The 19943-nt window shown below is 29.8% G+C and overlaps 1 protein-coding gene across 2 annotated transcripts in view; it reads left to right on the forward strand.

The window, feature by feature from the left end:
- LOC107448812 (carboxypeptidase D) overlaps nt 1-19943 on the forward strand; it is a 248890-nt gene that overhangs the window by 203715 nt on the left and 25232 nt on the right. For both annotated transcript variants that reach the window (XM_021146849.4, XM_021146846.4), the window contains exons 3-7: nt 13495-13592; nt 15852-16024; nt 17392-17579; nt 18316-18489; nt 19601-19753. In XM_021146849.4, the coding sequence (XP_021002508.3) occupies nt 13495-13592; nt 15852-16024; nt 17392-17579; nt 18316-18489; nt 19601-19753 (786 nt within the window). The remainder of the gene's footprint in view (nt 1-13494; nt 13593-15851; nt 16025-17391; nt 17580-18315; nt 18490-19600; nt 19754-19943) is intronic.

Raw genomic sequence — 19943 nt, forward strand, 5'->3', positions numbered from 1 at the left:
CAAAATTTTTTTAAAGAGAAACATTTTCAAGATAATAGATGCATGTAAAATATAAGAATAGAAATCTTGTCAAATCAGTCTCGCCATTTATTAACAGAATATGAATCTAATGTTTTTATTGATAATAATCGCAGCAATAGTGATTCCTGAAGTTATAAACACTACCAAATTTTTGAAATCAATATTCATTATTGGAGGCAGTACATGGAATATCATGGTCAAAGGTAAAATCGTTATCACGATCGTGGAGAAAGATCGCTTGATGAACAATCTTCTTCAGATATTGAAGAATATGATACCAGTATTTTTGAACAAGGAAAGGAAATCGAAGGTTTCTTGATGAGGAAAATTTAGAAGATTCGTTTCAAAGTGATGTATGTGAGCCTGACGTCCAGTATTTAACAGATGAGGAAATTGTTACTAACTGTGCTGTTAAATCAAATAGTGATGATGAAGAAGATGTAATAAAATGAGAGAAATACAATTCCTGATTCTGCTGCTCTACAATCTGTGGAAACTTTATTAGATTGATTATATGGGAGAAAGAGGATTTGATTACGGTGACATTACTATGGTACGTAAAATATGTGTCAATATACGGCAAAAGATGAGCAAACAGCAGAAGCAAAGACGCATTACACATTTTTTTCAGCAGTAAATGTTAAATTCCTAGTTTGATGTGATACAGAAAGCAAATGTAAGTAATTTTTATATTTTTTGTACTGATGTTCATTTTTTCTTTAATAAAAAGGAGTTTTCTGATTATCCGTGTTTTTCGATTGTCCGTGCGACCCGTTCCTGTGATTAACCCGGATAATCGGGAGTGCACTGTATTAACTGAAGCATAGGAGGAAACAATTCATTCTACGGAAGTGCTCCTAGCGGGCATGGTCTCCTATGCTTTTTTAATCCTGATGATGTGCCTCTGTTACACATAACGTTTTTAATCTTGTACATTTCACCAAAAATAAACTATAAATGTCATTTAGAAAAACTGTATCTGGGAGACAGAAACAGATTGTAGATTTGAAATCAGTTATACGAACGTATCTAGTATCTATTAAACAATCTCATTCAGCTGGAAACAAAAAAAAAAAATGTTTCCCAGTGTATTGTACAGTAAAACCTGTTTTTGTGCGGTAGATAGGGACCACATAAAAGAAATCGTACAAAAAAAATATTCGAAAATTTTATAAATTCTTACATATAAAAACAACTTTGTACGATATACAACCTAAAACTTTTTTTATGCGGTGGATAGGGACCGCATAAAAAAAAGTCGGACTCAGAAAATACATCAATGATTCATGAAATAGATATGAGAATGCTTTCAATTAAATTAAATAAGACCTAAAGAAATTGTAAAGATATTTAATTCTTCATTGTACGTATACATGGAGAAGTTTTCAACTTATACATTAAATAGTTTGCTGCTACTCGTCGTAATCCAAAACGCGCATCTTTTTGGAATGAATTGGTTGAAAATCGTTTTCGTCGCTTGAAGATAGTTGATTTGTTTTTTGGTACCATAAAGTCAGTGATCAGATAAAATAAAATAAAAATCATAAAAACTACATATAAATAGAAACAAAAGTAATTAATTTATTTATTATCTCACTATAAAATGAATCCTTAATCACATGAATCGTGTATCATCTCTGAATACGAAGTGTATAGTGTTTGAGATATGCGCAGACGAGAATTTACAAAATAAAATTAACGGTTTAATTTTAAAATACTAAGTATTTTAACAGAACAGACGATTTTTTACTGATTTACTTCAACTCGTTTAGCGCAGAATAAATTTTAAACAGAAGAGAAAATGGAGTTGACGATAATAAATGAACTAATGAAAGTAAATAAACAGAGCATCGCGAAGTTCAGATAAATCGTTGTCAAGGAGACCACGTAATCAGAGTTCGTCCACAACATGTATAGGCTTATTGATAGGAAACATTAAACTGGTGCTAACACCGCTAAGATTCATATACCGCATAAAAATAAATTGCACAAAAAAATCGCACAAAAATAAAATCGCATAAAAAAGGACCGCACAAAAACAGGTTTCACTGTATCTTTTTTTTATCTGCAACATTTTTTTTCAATTTTACATTTCAGCCAAAATATAATATTAAGTTTACTACTTTTCCGTGAAGAAAAGAGAGGTCATGAGCATTTTATCTTCAGTTTGCAGCATGCGTAATTCTAATTTTCAGTTCACTCTTTTTATGCGATTGTAAGTAAAAGCTGAAAACTTTTTCAAAAGTGACATACTGTTTGGAGACTACTTTTATTGCATATAAAAAAAAACCTGAAAAAACACTTTAAACTAAACCAACTTACTTTCCTACCGAGAGACTTGATAAGTAACATTTGCACCGAAACTTCTGCTTACTAAATAACTTTCTCTTTGCATTAAGAATATAACTTCTCAACACTTTTCTTCTCTCAAATTTACTAAGCTTCGCGAAAACTCTCGCGAGAACCACAAAAGAAGTAATTAAAATGGCGCCATTTAATTAAAGTCACTTAACAGCCAACACGTTTTTTTTCCTCTCTCGTAACTACAAAACTTTAATTAAAGTTAGCAGACACCTGACAGAAAGTACGTCACACAGGAGATTTTATCTTCCTACCAGGACTTCACCTGAAGAAATATTTATTGTACCTAGTACTCGAGTATTTGATTTAGAATTTTAATTGGAGCAATCGCGACATTGTTGATCTGGGTGAGGGACACCATTTTAAATTAATTAAAGTTAGATCCAGTGAAAAAAAATTCCCTTTGATTGACGAGTAATCTGAACTAAACGGTAAGCTTTAAAATGGTTCACCAAATGCAAGATAAAAATGTTAACGATATTTCACATAGCCCAAGACAGTTTAAACGTCGTATATTATTTGTAATAGTTATACATTAATAATAAAAAGACGTTTTTTTAAGCTAGAAATTATTTTTTCTGTATTTTACGGAGAATAACTTTTTGAATCGAAGGAGTATATCCTGATCTAAATCAAGGGAAATTATTTCCTAAAATTAACCCCCTGACTGTTGTATAAGTAAAAAGTCGTATTTTAACCTGAAGTCTTCCCCGCATGGAGAAACCGGATTTTACATGTTATTCGATGGGAAAGTAGTGTTTTGGGGAGAAACATTCTCCTAATTTTGCCCATTTACTAAACTGCCAATGGATTAAAAAAGAATCATTCAAAATTGAACTCTTTCTTTTTTTTTTACATATTTGTTACATAATCACACTTCCCTCCCTTCTCCCTTTTTTCCCTAACAATATCAAATAATATTTAAAGAGTCGTGGTGGCTCAGAAGACAGAGGGTTCGTTTCCCAATGAGGTGACCAAGCTGGCTGGTTTATATGAATTCTGCTCCCGTCTGCCACTACCAACAGTGATGACGTAAAATAATTTCAGAGATAGTCGGATCAGGGGTTAGAACCCACTTGCTGTCGGGCTTACTTCGGGAGGTTTTCGTGGTTTTCTTTTCCATATAAAGCAAATGCTGGTCAGTTCCCGCAAAAAGTCAATTCAGAAGTCTTAGTTTGTACCATTACTTGATTCATGGAAATCCTTTTTCTTATGGGTTGGGTTTAAATTACAAGTCCACGGAGGCGAACACTGATTGTCGTAAACTAAAATATGTGTCGGCTCTTCAATGCCGGTTATAAAATAGAACATTATTTAAAATTTTCTCTTATATGTAAGAGGGTAAGAGATACCAAAGCTCTTACAAGAGAATTCGGTAGATTTACTAAGACTTTCCCCCTCTCCGATTTAAGCTAAAAATTGTGGACTTATATTTCTAATCGGTAAAGGGTTGTCTTATTTGTCGCCAAAAACGAACATCTGCTTTTTTCTATTTATTAATTCAAGTAAATAAAAATTAAAAAAAGGAATAATTCCAATCAATGGAGTAATTAAAAGAACAGGAATGAGGAATAAAACTAAATAACTCAGATTTTAAGATAACTCAGAATAACTCAGATTTGATAAATTTTTTGTTAATTATTTAATTATTGTAAAAAAATTAATAAACTAGGATAACTCGATATTTTATGGTCTGCGAAGAAAAGAAATTTTGATCTCTTGCAATATCTTAAAATTCCATTGTGTATATTATTGCATAAATGAAAGGCACAAAATGCAAAATTATAGTAATAATAAACATATTGCACAAAAAAGAACACTCTTAATTTTTTTTTTTATGATCAGATTTTCACTTATTATAGCTCACTTTTTATAGTTCAAATGCCTAATCTGAATTACGCTATTAAATTAATGCAGACGAAGTTTGAAATTACAAAATTGGGAGAATTAAAAAATTCTCAGAATTAAAAAAAAATGTTTTTAATGGATTAAGATTCTTGATTCTCAGTGCATGAAGGGTAGATGCAATCTGAAAAACATGATCCTAATAATTTGGTCAGAAATGGTTGTAATTTCAATTTGTGAGCATTTTACAATATCTGGGCATTTAATTTTTCTGCAATTTTGCATTATTTGCAATATAAATAAGCAGATAAAAACATTTTTACTCACAATCAGAAAACGTGCTTATCCTATTATAATTCTGCATGCAATGTAATTATTTAGAATTATTCATAAAATTAACTATAGATAACGCTTTTTACATCACTTTAAACTATTTAGCTTTTAAAGATAAAATTCAAAATTTTTACACTGTAAAAAAATACGTTAAAAATTGTTATAAAAAGTAATGGCATCCTGAGTTCAACCTGTATAAAATCTATTTTACCATAAAATACTTTTTACCGTAATTTATACAATAATGTTCATATAATTACAAAAATTCAGTAATTTTACTTTAAATATTACTGTAAAAATTTTATGAATATTTTATTCCTGAATCAAATAGCAAATATCAAATTTTTATCATAAAATTATCAAATTTTATCAAATGTTTATACATCAAATTTTTTGTCCCTAAAAACTTTACGGTAAAAGTGGATTTTACAGTAAACAGTATCAGCACTCAGGGTGCCAGTATTTTTTATTTACTGTGATTTGTTCTGGAATTTTTCTGCTTTTAGAGAAACGGTCCATTGGTTCTAGATAAATAAAAAGTGAACAATACATTTTATTTAATAGGCAAATTTATCTTTTGAATGGTGACATATTCAACAAGGAAAATGAAAATTAAGGGTCCACTCTTATTACTGTTTCTATTTTTCAGATTCTTCAGCAAATTGAGGTTGAAAAATATGGATTCATCTGAATAAAACTTATTTTTATTCAGAAAAAGCATGCTTTTGTGTCCGATTACGTAACTAAAAATATATCTATACAAATTAGTTAACATATTTATGATTAGAACTTTGAGCCATTTAGTTTGACGCTTATTATGTGAAATCTAAATAAATCTACTAATCTGTCAAAATATACGGTATTTAAGCCATTAATTTGGTAATTTTTTCATACATGAAGTTTACCAGAAATTATTGTTTTCAAAATTATAATTCTTATTACCTCACATTTAGTAGAAAATATAAAAAAGTAAATTTAACCGAATAAATGGATGTTAGGCCATGTTCGAAGGTATCATAAAAAAATTACAAAATTTTACCAAACTCTCCAAATTTTTTCACATATTATAAAACCACATTTTATTGTTTCCTAAATCATTACCGAAGCTTTTCTGTAAAAACTATTGAGCTTTTTGGTGTTTCCGTAGTTCTAGAAACACGGTAAATGGTATCATATTCTGATAGTTTTGACCATAATTTTTTTCAACGTAATCATACACTATTTAATATGAATAAAAAGTATAATGAAATGTTTGAAATATTTGTTTCTTTTTTAATGCTGAATCTACCCACATATTAAACCAATACATTTGTCGAGAACTGCAAATATTTAAATTACCTCTCGCTACTTCGGAAAGTCTGAGTGTTATTAAAAATCAACAGTCTTCGAAAACAAATGTTTTAGATAAAATTGGAACATATTTCTAATTTGCTAAAATATATACAAAATTAATTAAGAAATGTAAACTTCCTTTAAACTTAAGAAGTTAAAAAAAATATAATTAATAAATTATGTGTCCTCTTTCCTGGAGCAGCATTTTGATCAAAAAATTTGTTTGAATTATTGAGTAAATTAATAAGACTACGAACATTAATGTGTACTAATTGTAAAAATCATGTTAGTTGATGTAATTCTGTTATAAAGTAATTACATAAATATCACTCGCTTAGTAATTTAAAAGATTTGAAAGATATTTATGTTTTTTTTCTAAAATTTACTATAAATTTTAATTTTTTGGTTTTTTATTTGAATCTGTCTGTTTTGCTTTATTTATTTATGAAAACACACACACTCCGAAAAATTTTCGAATTTCTGATATATATATATATATATATATATATATATATATATATATATATATATATATATATATATATATATATATATATATATATATATATATATATATATATATATATATATATATATATATATAGTTACGGTATATTTTATAATTTACGCTCGAACACGGTCGCGAGGTCTCTATAACGTTACCGAAAACAGACGTTATATCGACGTCACATTATGTCGTCTGATTTCGACCAGACCACGTTAGTCGTTATGCTGAACGTCGACTGCATATCATTATCTCTAAAACTCGGATGAGGAAATATCGGTAACGGTGGATGCACAAAAATTTAATTTGAAAAAAATTATTTTTTGTAAAAAATAATTTTTTTCCGTCCTTACTAGCCAATGTTGACATTTATCATGCACAACTGCCGTAAAGGATACGAGTGTGTAAAATAACAGTTTGTATGTTTAGAATTCAATATCTGTGCATGGCAAATGTCGGTATCTGCCGGCGTTAGTGAAAATTAAGATTATCTAGCTATTCTTTTGAGCATTCACCGCAGCTACTACAAGAATGTCAACATTCATTGCATACTTGGTTTCCAACTCAAAATATACATGGTTTTGACAGTGAAACGTGTATAAGGAAAAATAAAGCGGCTTAATGATATAAAGTATTTTCGCTTCTCAACTGTTTTTATTTTTATAAACATATAGAGAGTAGGAGGGAAAAAAACCTTCTAAAAACCGTGATAAAATCAAAATATACATATATTTATATCCATTTTAAAATGTGTGATATTATTTTTCTTTATTTTTGTCCTCGAAACAAACCGTATCTCTTTATATAATGGTGACAAGGGTCGTTTTCGAATATTTGGAGAGAAAAAAAATGCCAGTTATTTTTCATGGATCAAAAGAAAATGAACAAAACAAAGTTACCGTCCCGTCAGAGGGAAGTCTCCGAGTTGTTATCTATTGGAAAGCATCCAAGCTATCATTTACCGAAATACATATATCTTTCAAACAAAGAAAAGAGGTAATAAGAAAAAATAACAACCAAATCAAAGACAAACCAAAAGTTGAAAACGATTTTTTTGCACCACTAATCATAACTGCGACTGTTACGCAGGTGATAAATCTCATCTTCATATTTACAAAATCCAATAATGCGGAAAATATATTTGTCCTTGATCAATGATCAGAACAAAGTGAAAAAGGGAAAGAAAAAGTAGGACAGGAATAAAATGAGTGATTAACGAGAGATAGGCTATTACTATCTAACCTGGAAATCAATGAGGATCATCAATTGACGCAATCAATTCGTACAATTTCTTTTCAACCAGTACGAGGAGGGAAATTAGTACAATCTAAAATTTATTGCTTTTATTGATTGTACTTCTTCTTTGTTCTCTCAACGCGTTTTTGAAAGAATAAACTTCTTCTAAATCTTCTATTTTGGTGATGTAACATCACATAATTTAATGTTTATTAGGACAAAAATATTTAATTAAAAAAGCAGGACATCCGTTTATCTTCAGACATAAGAAAATCTTTCAATTTAATTATATCCCATCTTTAGTAAACCAATGCTTTTTTTTTCTGCAGATTTGGAGTAATGCAATACAAAACGAAAACCACTGTTTCATCGAAAAATATTTATTACAATCATCGAGTCCCAATCAATTGATGTAAACCTATAGCTATACATCCCGTTGATTTCAAAATGAATAAATTAATTTTATTGTTTTTAATTGACTCTGAAACTCATAGTCAGTATATTTATTGCATTGAGTCGATAGATTAGAACTATTGACATTATTTGAAACAAAAGAAACATGAATTTTATTCGAACAAACTTTTTTTTAATGCCATTAATCTCAGATTTAGTTTGAACTATCAAACTGATTTGAAGAAATAGGTATATCAGCTGTTACTAGCCAGTAAAACTATTCAGTAGTTCGAGTCTCAAATTAACAGAGTTCCCATGACAAAAAATAAATGAGGGCTTTTTTCAAAATTAGTGAAAATTTCTTAAATTTAACTTTCATTTGAAAATTACAAAATTATTCCCGAGGTAGTTTTCCTAGAACATTTATATTTATTTTAAACTAAACATTTATTGGTAGCTTAAAGCATCTAGATTTATATTACATTTGCTACCACTTTAACAAATTTTCCAGACTGTGGGAACCCTGATTAATTTCATTAAAAGACCTTACGCATTGAATTTATATGCACTAACTCGAGTTGATAAACGATTAGAAACGAGGAGAATTTCTACTAACTGATTCAATTTCTAATATTGATTCTAAAAGACTGCCTCAAAACGATTCAGATAGACAAAATCCATTGCAATGATTCCTAATATAAGTTTCCTCGTTCAAAATTATTTATTATTAAGCATATTTGTTTTCTTTTATATCGATTAAGTGTAAAAAACTAAACCATTCCAACTGAAATATTTGCTCCAGAGTCTGTTAACCTCGTCTTGAGAATGCCGCAACTGTTGATTATTGTTAAAATATCACAATATATTTGTTTCAATTATCAGCGCCACCTTTTAAGAAACATTATAAATAATAATAAAATAAATACCTGGTTTTTAAGCAGGACACGGCAAACTGTACATTTAAACAATTTATTTAAATTTTCACTAATTTTTCGATTCTCTGTAGTAATTTGCAGAATTAAAATTAATTAAAACATAAAGCACTTTATATATAACGCCCGTGTTAAAAAGCATGTTTTGGCATTCGATAAGTTTTTATTATTTTTAAAAGATTCTTTTTTATCGCTTTAATTCAAATTTTACTGACCATAAATAATCATACAAACTTTTATATACAGTTATTTCAGATTGAAAACAAATGTGAATAAAGAAATAATTACGTGCCATTATTAGAAAAAGTATAATTTGAACCTTTCTTTGAACAAAACTCTTATATTTTACTTTTATACCGATGAAAACAGTATAAAATATATTTTACATTTTTTGTTATTCAAGATTTATGGGTTTTATAAAAAGAAAAACTCTCCTAAATGCTTATCTTTCAGGAAAAATTATTCTGTTGAAAAATTAGAAAGATAAAAAAAAAAGGAAACTGTTATCAACATTTTATGACTTTTTCGAAGTTGGCGGTTTATATTTTAAACAACGTGACTAACTATCGGTTGGCGGCCGTACAAAAGACACACACCATAATGGCTCTAGAAAGACGCCAAAAACTTAGCCTTCAAGGGAATATAATTAACGCGGCGCAATTAATTGTAGAGTTATAATTTTTCCACCCACTGCGCGATAATTAATTCCATGCGGAAACATTAATCACGAAAAAGGGAAAACTTTCCCCTATGTTTTCGTTAAATGCTTTCTCTTGTTAGTAAGCTGCATTAAAATGCTTCTATTGTTATTTTTCCCTAAATTGCCCCCATTTTAAAATATTTCAGTGACAGTACCATTGCACGCATTGATTAAAACGTTCGTTTTCTATCGATTCCTCATAATTGAATAATAGGAGATTTGTGGCCATGTTTAGATAACTATCAGTAACAGTTTTGAAGCAGAGCTATTGAGTTATTTCACGTATTTAACAAGAATTCTTTAATGACTTTCTGCTTTGAAATGGCCTTCCGTCAAAGCTCTTTCAACGGAATTCTAAATGTCTCGCCATTTAATTCCAAATGACTGTTGTTTATCCTCTGTGTATTCCATCCTAGTAACAGAATATTTAAAATAGTTTCTTCGCATTCCCTTGAAATAATTTCTTTTTTTCTTTATTGTTTTATTTTTGAATTTAAAAATTTATTCAACAAGGTTTTTTTTTAAATTTATCTGACTTTTTAAATTGTTTTCTGAATTTACAAAGTAACTTCCTTAGCCCAATGTTTCTGTTTGTTGTTGTCTTTAATACTTCGGAATATAGTTTCAGCTGTATCAAATCTATGAGTCCAAATGCTCTGGATAAATTTAAATTAAAATTGGTTGTAAGAGAATTTCCTCTAAGGAAAATTCCAGACAACCGAGGATGTATCGCGAAACTGCCGACCTTACATCTCCAGAGCGTCACCAGGGCCTTTTTTACCAAACCAGTGATGAACAGGAGGGGTTAACCATAGTTGTCTGTCGGAACTTTTGCTTAGAAAATCGCTTGATCGATAATGAGGTAGTTAGATGTTGCAGCCTCCTCTGGTGCCGCTTTTAGCCAGGCTATCAACAGTTCAAAGTCATGGAGGTTATGGCTCCAGAATTTTGTGTGTGTGTTGGGGGGGGGATTAGTAAAATTTTATTACTGGTCAGTTGTAGCATTCTCAACATGGTTCATTTTTTTAAAACACGTGGCCACTTAATAAAAGCAAAAAAAAAAAACAATCGAATATTTTAAATGAATACAAAAACCATAATTTTATATTGTAGGGCTATTCTTTAAACTTTTTGAATTACAGTAAACATTACATAAATCATTTCTAAAGAGAAAGAAATATTTAGGCAACAATCGAAAAATAAAATAATTATCTGAATACTATAAAATGTTCATAATAAATTCGTGTTTATTTTATTTTAGATTATTTTACATCCGGGGCCGAGCAGCCGTCCTAAGTTTACGACTATCAATGTTCAACTCAGTAGTCTTATAATTTTGGAGTGAAGAGACCTCCTGGTTTGCATTGTGATGAACTAACTTAATATAAGACTTTTTGATTGAATAACTTTCATTTGTGTTACATGGAAAGAAAAAAACAATGAAAATCTCCTACCACATCCATCTACCCCTGAGGATATTTTATGTCACTCGAGAGCAGAATTCGTATCAACCAGCCAACGCTGGGATACGAAACCTGGGTCTCCTCAATTGGAAGCGATTTTTTAGCTCCCTGAGGTCATCGCTGTTCTAAACAATGTTTATGAAGAATAATTTTTTGTCGTTGAAAATGCACCGTGTGTAAATTTTACTAATTTATGCTCATTTTATTTTGTAACCGTCATTGATAAGCCGACCCAATTTTAGGTTTATGCATAAAATTTTTGACTCCGTAGCTTTGTAATTTTGAACCTAATCCCGAAGACAAGGGAACTTCTGGATCAAATATTGGAAGAAATTTTGTCATCGAGGAGGACTTTTAAATGGAACTAACCAGCATTTACGTTACATGGAGAGGAGAAAAACGAAATCCTCGCACGGTTAGCCTGTCCGCAAGGGAACTCTAACCTATGATCCGTCTACCATTGAGGATATTTTACGTCAGCACCGTGGTCGATACGAGTCGGGTGCGGAATTCGTTTCGACTAGCCATTATTGGGATTCGAACCCGGTCACCTCACTCGAAGGCGAAAGCTCTCTGAGCTACCACGGCTCAATTTATACTTATTTAAAAAAAGAAAGAAGAAAACAATAAAATTTACTTAGGGAATTTCTGACCAAAAAAAGAAGGGGGAGTGAGCGAGTAAAGGCAGACTATTTTTTAATCGCAATTTGTTACATTTAGCCATCCTGTGCCCGATGGCAACCGTTATATTTGCCCAATGATTTCATGACCAACGGTTGGATGTGATTTTTATTGAACACCGACTGCCTTTACTTCTCAGAAAAAAGTTTTTACTGATCAAATTGAAGCTGGGTGGGCTTACAAGTTGCCATCCGCGGTAGACTCCTAGTACTTCACGCACATTAATGATAATCTATTAATATTTTCAAAATTAATTTGCTTTTCTTTTACAAAGTTTTATAAAGTATTCGATAATATATTATCAGCTACTCTAGTACATGGTGTTCAATCATTTCTGTTTACAGTTTTTTACACTTTGAAATAATACATTATCAGCAACTCTAGTACGTAGTGTCAATGATTTCTACTTACAGCTTCTTACAATATGAAATAATACATTATCAGCTACTCCAGTACATTATGTTCAATCATTTCTACTTACAGCTTCTTACAATATGAAATAAAACATTATCAGCTACTCCAGTACATTATGTTTAATCATTTCTACATACAGCTCTTTACAATGTGAATATATTGAAAAAATAAGTTCTATATTATAATTGGAAAAAAAAATGTATCAAAATTATAACTTATGTAAGATAACAATGCAGCATTTCTGAATTTTTCTTTTTGACTTTTTTTCCCCTTCTTTTTGCTTTTCTCGCAAATATTCAGCAAATTAAAATAAAAACTTAATCTGAAGAAAGCTACTATAATTCTAGACTAAAGTCATAGAATTATGAGATCTAGCTAAATCATTCTTGTACTGTCTTCAAAATAAAATAAAAGAATATCGTTGAATAACTTTTGATCTATTGATTGGATTTACACGTGTTGAGACTCTAACTTAATTTTTCAATAGCTTAAAAATAAATATGCCAATTAAAAACTATATATTATATTTTAAATTACAAATTAGGCATAAAAACTAGTTTTCTCTGAATGAACTATATTTATTTTAGACAGATACGGATTTGAGATCCTCGAAAAAATTGGAGAAGAATCCACAATTTGGGAAATATCGTCCAATAGTGGATATAACTAGAGAGGGGTCAGCTGCTTACACTCTTTAATATTAATTTCATTTTTTGAGAATACAGACTTCATTTTCACAGTATTCTCTATTTACATAAGTTTTTTTATATGTAGGCATAATTCTCTGTTAGGCATATCATAATATTCTAATTCTCATTAAAAGATTTAAAACTACAAGCCAAATATTTAAAATTTTACTTCTCTTCAACTAATAAAAATAGTAAAAATAATTAAAAAAAACAATAAAATATAGCTTGTATCTTTTCTTAACTTAAGTTTTAAAATTATTATAGCTTTCTATCTTAAAAAGTCCATATTAAAAGTATTGATCATTTCGATACTTTTTATTTGCGAAGAAAATTAATTATCTACATTTTAACGGAAAGTAATAAACTGTTATTTTCCCAAACATACTTTAAATGGTTTATTTTCATATTAATTAAAGAACCCATTTCGAGAACAACTCGCCATGATAAAATTCTTTTTGATGTTAAAAGTTAATATCAATGATGTGGTATTTTATCTTTACACCAGTCTTTTAGACTGTAGAACATTTTTCTGCAATTGCATGCCGTGCAATTATGATTTAACAACCCTTCTTTCATCTTTCTGTTGCAGGAAGGGAATTATGGGTAATGGTTTTGTCGCGTTATCCAAATGAAGAGCCATTACTAAAGCCTAATGCGAAATATGTCGCCAACATGCACGGGAATGAAGTAAGTGAAATGTGTTTCTCCAAATCTTTTTAAGTGAAAGTAAATTACTATTACTATTTCCGTTCATTCTTTTGTCTGGTTAATGCGCAGTAGAGTGCCAGTGGACATTTTTTTTTATTGGTGTTTGGATTTTTAGAAAAGATATAATCCATAGCTATGTTATTATGTGGATCTTAATTATGGAACGAAATGAAAAGATATAATGTTAATCAGTAATGTTTTAAAAAAATATCAGAATTTTAATTATTTAAATGGTTTGTTAAAGATGTAAAGAGAAAAATTATTTTTTCCCTGATTTTATTGTAGTTTATTTGCATTCTTTCACTTGTCATTTTTTAAGAAACTACAATTAAATTCTGGCTTGGGAAAGTAATAATGTAATGTAAACACTTGTTTTCATTAAAATACTAGCCGAATACCCGTTCTTTGCACTTCTTGAAACTATCTGTATGCCAAATTTCATAACTTTCGGTTGGATGGTTTAGGAGTCTATAAAAGACACACAGACATTCATTTTTATATATATTAGATTGCGGACACAATGATATTTTAATTTCAAAAGATAATACAAATGATCTAGTAAATCAATATTTGAAACAAAACAATTTAATTGTGAAAATATAATTTTTAATATAAATGTGAAGAAGTAAATATAAATTTATAAGTAAATTTTATCAGTATTACATAGACTGATTTTAACTTTAAAACGAAATGTTTGAATGAAAAATTCTGCAAATAATTTAATGTATTTTCTGATGAATAAACTTTAAAAAATTTTTGTTTGAACTGATTATAGTTAATTTATTTTCAGAGACTATTTTTTCTCAAAGTTGAAACACTAGTTTAAAGAGACCTACAGCAGAATTCTAGAAAAATTATGTGTAAATTCAAATAAGTATCAGAAAACGAATAATTTTAAAACAAATGTCTACATGTTATAATGGCTATGTAAATTTTAAAAAAAAAATACAAACTGCAAATTCAATTAAAACCAAAAGCTCTCTTGACAAAAGATTAGCTTAACTATTCATTTTTTTTTTCAATTTTACATTATAACAATTCATTTACTATTTTTGTTTTAAGTTATAATTTGTAGACTGTAAGACGTGAACTAATGCTCGATTTAATTTTAATTTTAAAATGATTTTTCACATGCTGCAAAAAGGTTTTAAAAATTCGAATGCATATATATATATATATATATATATATATATATATATATATATATATATATATATATATATATATATATATATATATATATATATATATATATTCTTTCACTTTTGACGATTCAGCAATCGTTGAGTAGTGTTTCGTTAATTTTGAGAATCATTTCGTAACGAAATCACGTGATTTGTGACAAAACGCGAATGTATGACGAAATTGTTTCCTCATTTTGAAACCTCTTCGCAGTGCATTGTGGGGGATCGTTATCTTGAATGAAAAAACTAGAATAAAGACTAAACAATCGAAAATAAATCGACGAATTACGTTGATCGGTTTGTATGGTGGTCAAGAAGTTGGCCTTGTACGGGGATGATCTGGGCATAAGTGTAATTTATCTATTTGTCTTTGTTGTGTCGAGCTCTCCATATGGTGCCCAAGTTAAAGTAATTATTAAAATAAGTCGACATATTAAGCACTACGAGTTTCTTTTTTCTTTTTGAAAAAAATAAATAAAATAACGAAATATTTCTTTAATTTAGACGGAATTTTTTCCCTCGAAGTAGACACGATAGTTATTTTGAAGTAGAAACGATAATTATTTTGAAGTAGAAACGATAGTTACATTAAACGATAGTTATTTTAACGATAGTTATTTATTATTAGATAGTAGCTATGTCTTTTTGACAAAAATTTTACTCAGTGCATATACCAGGAAACGGTTTCATCAAAAACGAGTAAAGTTTCGTGATTATCGAGTATCCATTTTTTTTACAGAGTGGAAAGAATTGTTAAAATGAAACGGAATTTTGCGTTCGTAATTACAACGTTGATATAACTAATTGATTAAAAAATCAAAGCAAAATGAACGTTTATTACAAGAAGAAATACCCTCTTAAGCCCCCACTAGCACGAAAACAGAATGCGAGTTTGGTGATTATTGAAGCACACAAGTCTGTTATGATGTCCTGTGGCATTTTGTTTGATCACAATTAACTACATTTAACATAATTTTTTTTTTGGTGCCCAAAATTTTCTTCACTGTTACAGTATTATAAGAACTGATTCTTTTTATTTGTTTGTTGTCTGTAGGCTGTAGGACGTGAACTGATGCTCCATTTGATATCTTACTTAATAAATAACTATTATACAGACAATTATGTGAGATGGCTATTAGACACAACACGTATTCACATTATGCCCTCTATGAATCCAGACGGATTCGAAACAGCTGTTGAAGGGCAGTGTTCTGGGGGACAGGGAAGGTAAGTGTTCACACATTATTATTCTCTGATTTTATCATTAAATTAATACTGCAATTTTATCATGCGAGCTTTTTAAATTCAGATGAAATAATTATGAACTTTCTTAAAATCCATAAATACAAGGTATCCTCCATTTAAATGTTTAACGATATGTAACCCGATAATTTGTGAAATAAGTACTGCTCTAGTAAAGGAAAAAAGTGTGTTAGATTTATGTTTAGTCAACAAAATTTTCTAGAATTGTCAAAAAATAGTTTAAACTGAATCGAACGTAGCAACACTTTCACATTATTTGAAGAGTCGTAAACCTTTATATAAGTAAGTAAAGTAATAAAAGGAATATTCAATGCGATGTTTTTTTTAAATTTGCTATTTAGATTAAGAACATTTAAATTTAAGAATTTTGTTTATTTAAACTTCGCGTCTTGCTGATAATGGATACTTTGCCATAGCATCCATAATTTGACCTTTCTTTCAGCAAAGAAAATGTCATATTTAATGGACGCTCTCAAGGTTTGAGTCTCTTAGATCTTGTTTATAAAAAAATATACTGGTTAGGAAAGAATACCGTTGGTTAGAGAGGAATGAACGAAGGCCAGCAAGCATGGAACCTAGAAAAAGCATCCCTGCATCCTCTGAGAAAGAGAGACCGTGTATCCTTTGAGTCGGATTGAGGAATGGATGTGTTCCAGGTTCCCATATTTATTCATGGATTTAAGTTCATAGATACGTTTCATTCTTTGAAACACATCCGTTCCTTGCATAAACTCAATTCGCAAGATCATTGCTTACTTTTTCAACACAATAAGATCCAGCCCGGAGAAATGACCCAAGCTTATTCAGCCATCATGCAAATCTTTTTAATTGACCAAGTCCATCCTCTGGACTCAACATTATAAAAGATGTTTTGCTGAAGCTTGAGTATCGTCGTATAGGAAAAAAGACAAGAAAAGTTGATGAAAAGTTCTCCAAACTTCATGAAGAATGGAAGATCTTTGCTTCTTCAACATTCAAAATCTTCCTGACTCAATGCCAAGTTGTTATTGATGACAAAAGGTTTGCCACTAAGTATTAATGTATAACTGTTTGCATTGTTTTCCGTTCTTATGATTTTGTATACATTTAAGCAAATTTTTACTCGGTAAATTTTTTATTTCTTTAAATTTTCAGTTTAAATTTCTTTTTGTTCGAATAGACTTTGGTTTATGCACCAATCAAACAAATGGCGTGGTAATCTTAGCTTCTAATTCTTTTTCCGTTTGACTGAGTTTGATCTAAAAAAATGAATTTATAATATTTCGAGCAATACTGTTCTTTTAAGATTCATTAAATAAAAAAAAATGTTGTGAAATTTCCTTTATTTTTAGGTATAACTCACGAGGGTTTGACTTGAACCGAAACTTTCCTGACTTTTTCAAAACTAACAATAAGCAACAGCAGCCAGAAACGAAAGCTGTAAGAGATTGGTTGGAGAAAACACAGTTTGCCCTCTCAGGAAACTTGCATGGTGGCGCTTTAGTTTCTAGTTACCCTTATGACAACGAAGCTAACAATAGTAAGTTTCATTTCTATAACAAATTTGTTAAATTCATTTTTTACTAGGAAAAAGTAAATATCACAGTTTATAAATTTTTAATCACTTTTGCTTTTTTTTTAAAATCACTTTTGCTTTTTTTCTTAAATTCATAACCATTTCAAAGTTTCATTGTTAAGAAAATGTATGAGTTAATTAAATATAAAAATATTGTTAAACAAATTGAGCGAAATGAGCTGCCCGCATTTCCGTGCTTCAGAAACTCTCAGAGAAATCGCATTAAGTTATTAATTCCGAATACATGAAAGAAAAAAAAAATAAAAGAAAAAATTTAAAAAAAAACAATCAGATGCCTAGCTATTGCATTTCAGTTTTAACCCTCGTCCGTCCCAAGCTATGGAAGACGAAGATTCTAAATGACTCCGTGGATTTATTCAAAGAAAACGATTTTGTTTTTCAGAGAAATCATAGAAAACATGCAGATTTGAATTTATTACTTGTAAAAGAAAAACTGAATACTGATCATTCATCTCTTATTTATTCACTGGTTCAAACATTCACTATTATACCCATTCTTTACAACGTATTATAACTACTAATAATAATCGCTTTAAATGACATCCTTTTCTTCTTTACTCAGACTACTATAGGCTTATGTAACAAAATTTGGGTGAAATCCCTCATACGTTTGTATAAAAATTGTAATCTCAAATGCTTAGTTGGCGATTAACTCTTAAAGCAACTTGTTTGTTTTCAGTGTTCACAACATTTAGCACGCCTTCCTTGACGCCAGATGACGACATTTTCCGGCACCTTTCTTCTGTTTATTCCTTTAACCACGAAAACATGCATCTTGGCATACCTTGCAGAGATGGCACGCCAGGTTTTCCAAATGGAACCACAAATGGAGCAGCCTGGTACCCGTTGACGGGTGAGATTAATTGTTCATTACTTTAAATTAAAGTAATTATTTTGTGTCATCGATTTTTTTTCAAAATTTATTTATCTATTGCTTATTATATTGGACATTTGTGATCGACTGGAAGTTTAAAAATTCGGTGCATTTAATTTCTGTTACTTAAAATTCCCTATAATCATGGTAATCGTGTTTGGTAACCAACTTTAGTAAGCATGTGACAACATGGGACTGATTATGCTTTAATTTTGAGATTGAACAAAATTTTAATAATTAGAAATTCAAATATTAAACAATTTTATTATATTTCACATATGAGAGATAGTCGAAGACTTTTAAATAAATACATTCAAAGATTCGCTTACGTCACCCATAGTCAACGTAAGCGATTCAAAATTCAAATTTGGTTTTCTTATATTTTTGGCATTCTTGAATAACAAGCTACACATTGAATTTTTTTTAATTCAAAAAATCAACTTTTTGTCAGCTTTCTAAAATTTGATTTGATCATTTATAGCATTAGTAAGCGAAAAAGTAGTTACCAAGCAATTTTTCTCGTTATCACTCAAGAAGCACTTGTTTTTTCAATGGGATGCCTGCAAGTGACGAAGTGTAGGTATCTTGATCCCACACTACGTCACTGATGGGTTGTTGAAACGTGGTTTTTGTTTATGTTAGCAACTGGTCTTTCCATTCTATTTCGAGTAAACCAAACCCTTTAAATATCAATTCTCTTATGTGGCACATTCGATATTCTTTTTTCTATATTCGTGATCTATATTTTACTCTCGTGATTTATTCCTTATGTAATGGAATTCAGGATTAAATTCTTTAATAAAAAGGTTACAGCAATAGTGTAATTCAAAACTGATAATGATGACAACTGACTAATGATGATTAAATCCAAACTAAAAGACTGAATTTAAATAGTTTGAGTAGTATATTGTTTTAGATATCGCACATGCAGCGAATTTTCATCGGCAGCTTATAAAAATATTTTAAAAGACGCTTAATTATTTTCGCGAATGTTATTTACATCGGATTTGTCGTTCAATATCTCAATTTCTGATCCCCTCTTTGTCCATTCTCATTAAGCAATCATTCAATCCTGTTATTTCATGTCCAGGAGGTATGCAAGACTACAATTATGTTTATGGTGGTACAATGGAGGTGACCTTTGAAATTAGTTGTTGCAAGTTTCCTATGAAGACAGAGCTTCCAAGATATTGGAGAGAAAACAAGAAAGCTTTACTGCATTTTCTCGGAGAGGTACATAAAGGTAAGGCATTTTATAAGGCAAGAAGAATTTGTAACGACTTTTATTGTCTAACGAACCAGAGATGCTTTTTTACAATCAATCTTTAATGCTTATTAATGTTTATTTGTGTGTTGGCCAATTGGATCTTTTCAGATCTTTTTATTTTTTAAGGAATTAATCTTAGGGAATAGAATTTAAATATGCCCGCGGT

Source organism: Parasteatoda tepidariorum, chromosome 2 (genome assembly GCF_982258835.1).
Source record: "Parasteatoda tepidariorum strain Cologne lab strain chromosome 2, Ptep-v5.0, whole genome shotgun sequence".
NCBI classification, from domain to species: Eukaryota; Metazoa; Arthropoda; class Arachnida; order Araneae; family Theridiidae; genus Parasteatoda; species Parasteatoda tepidariorum.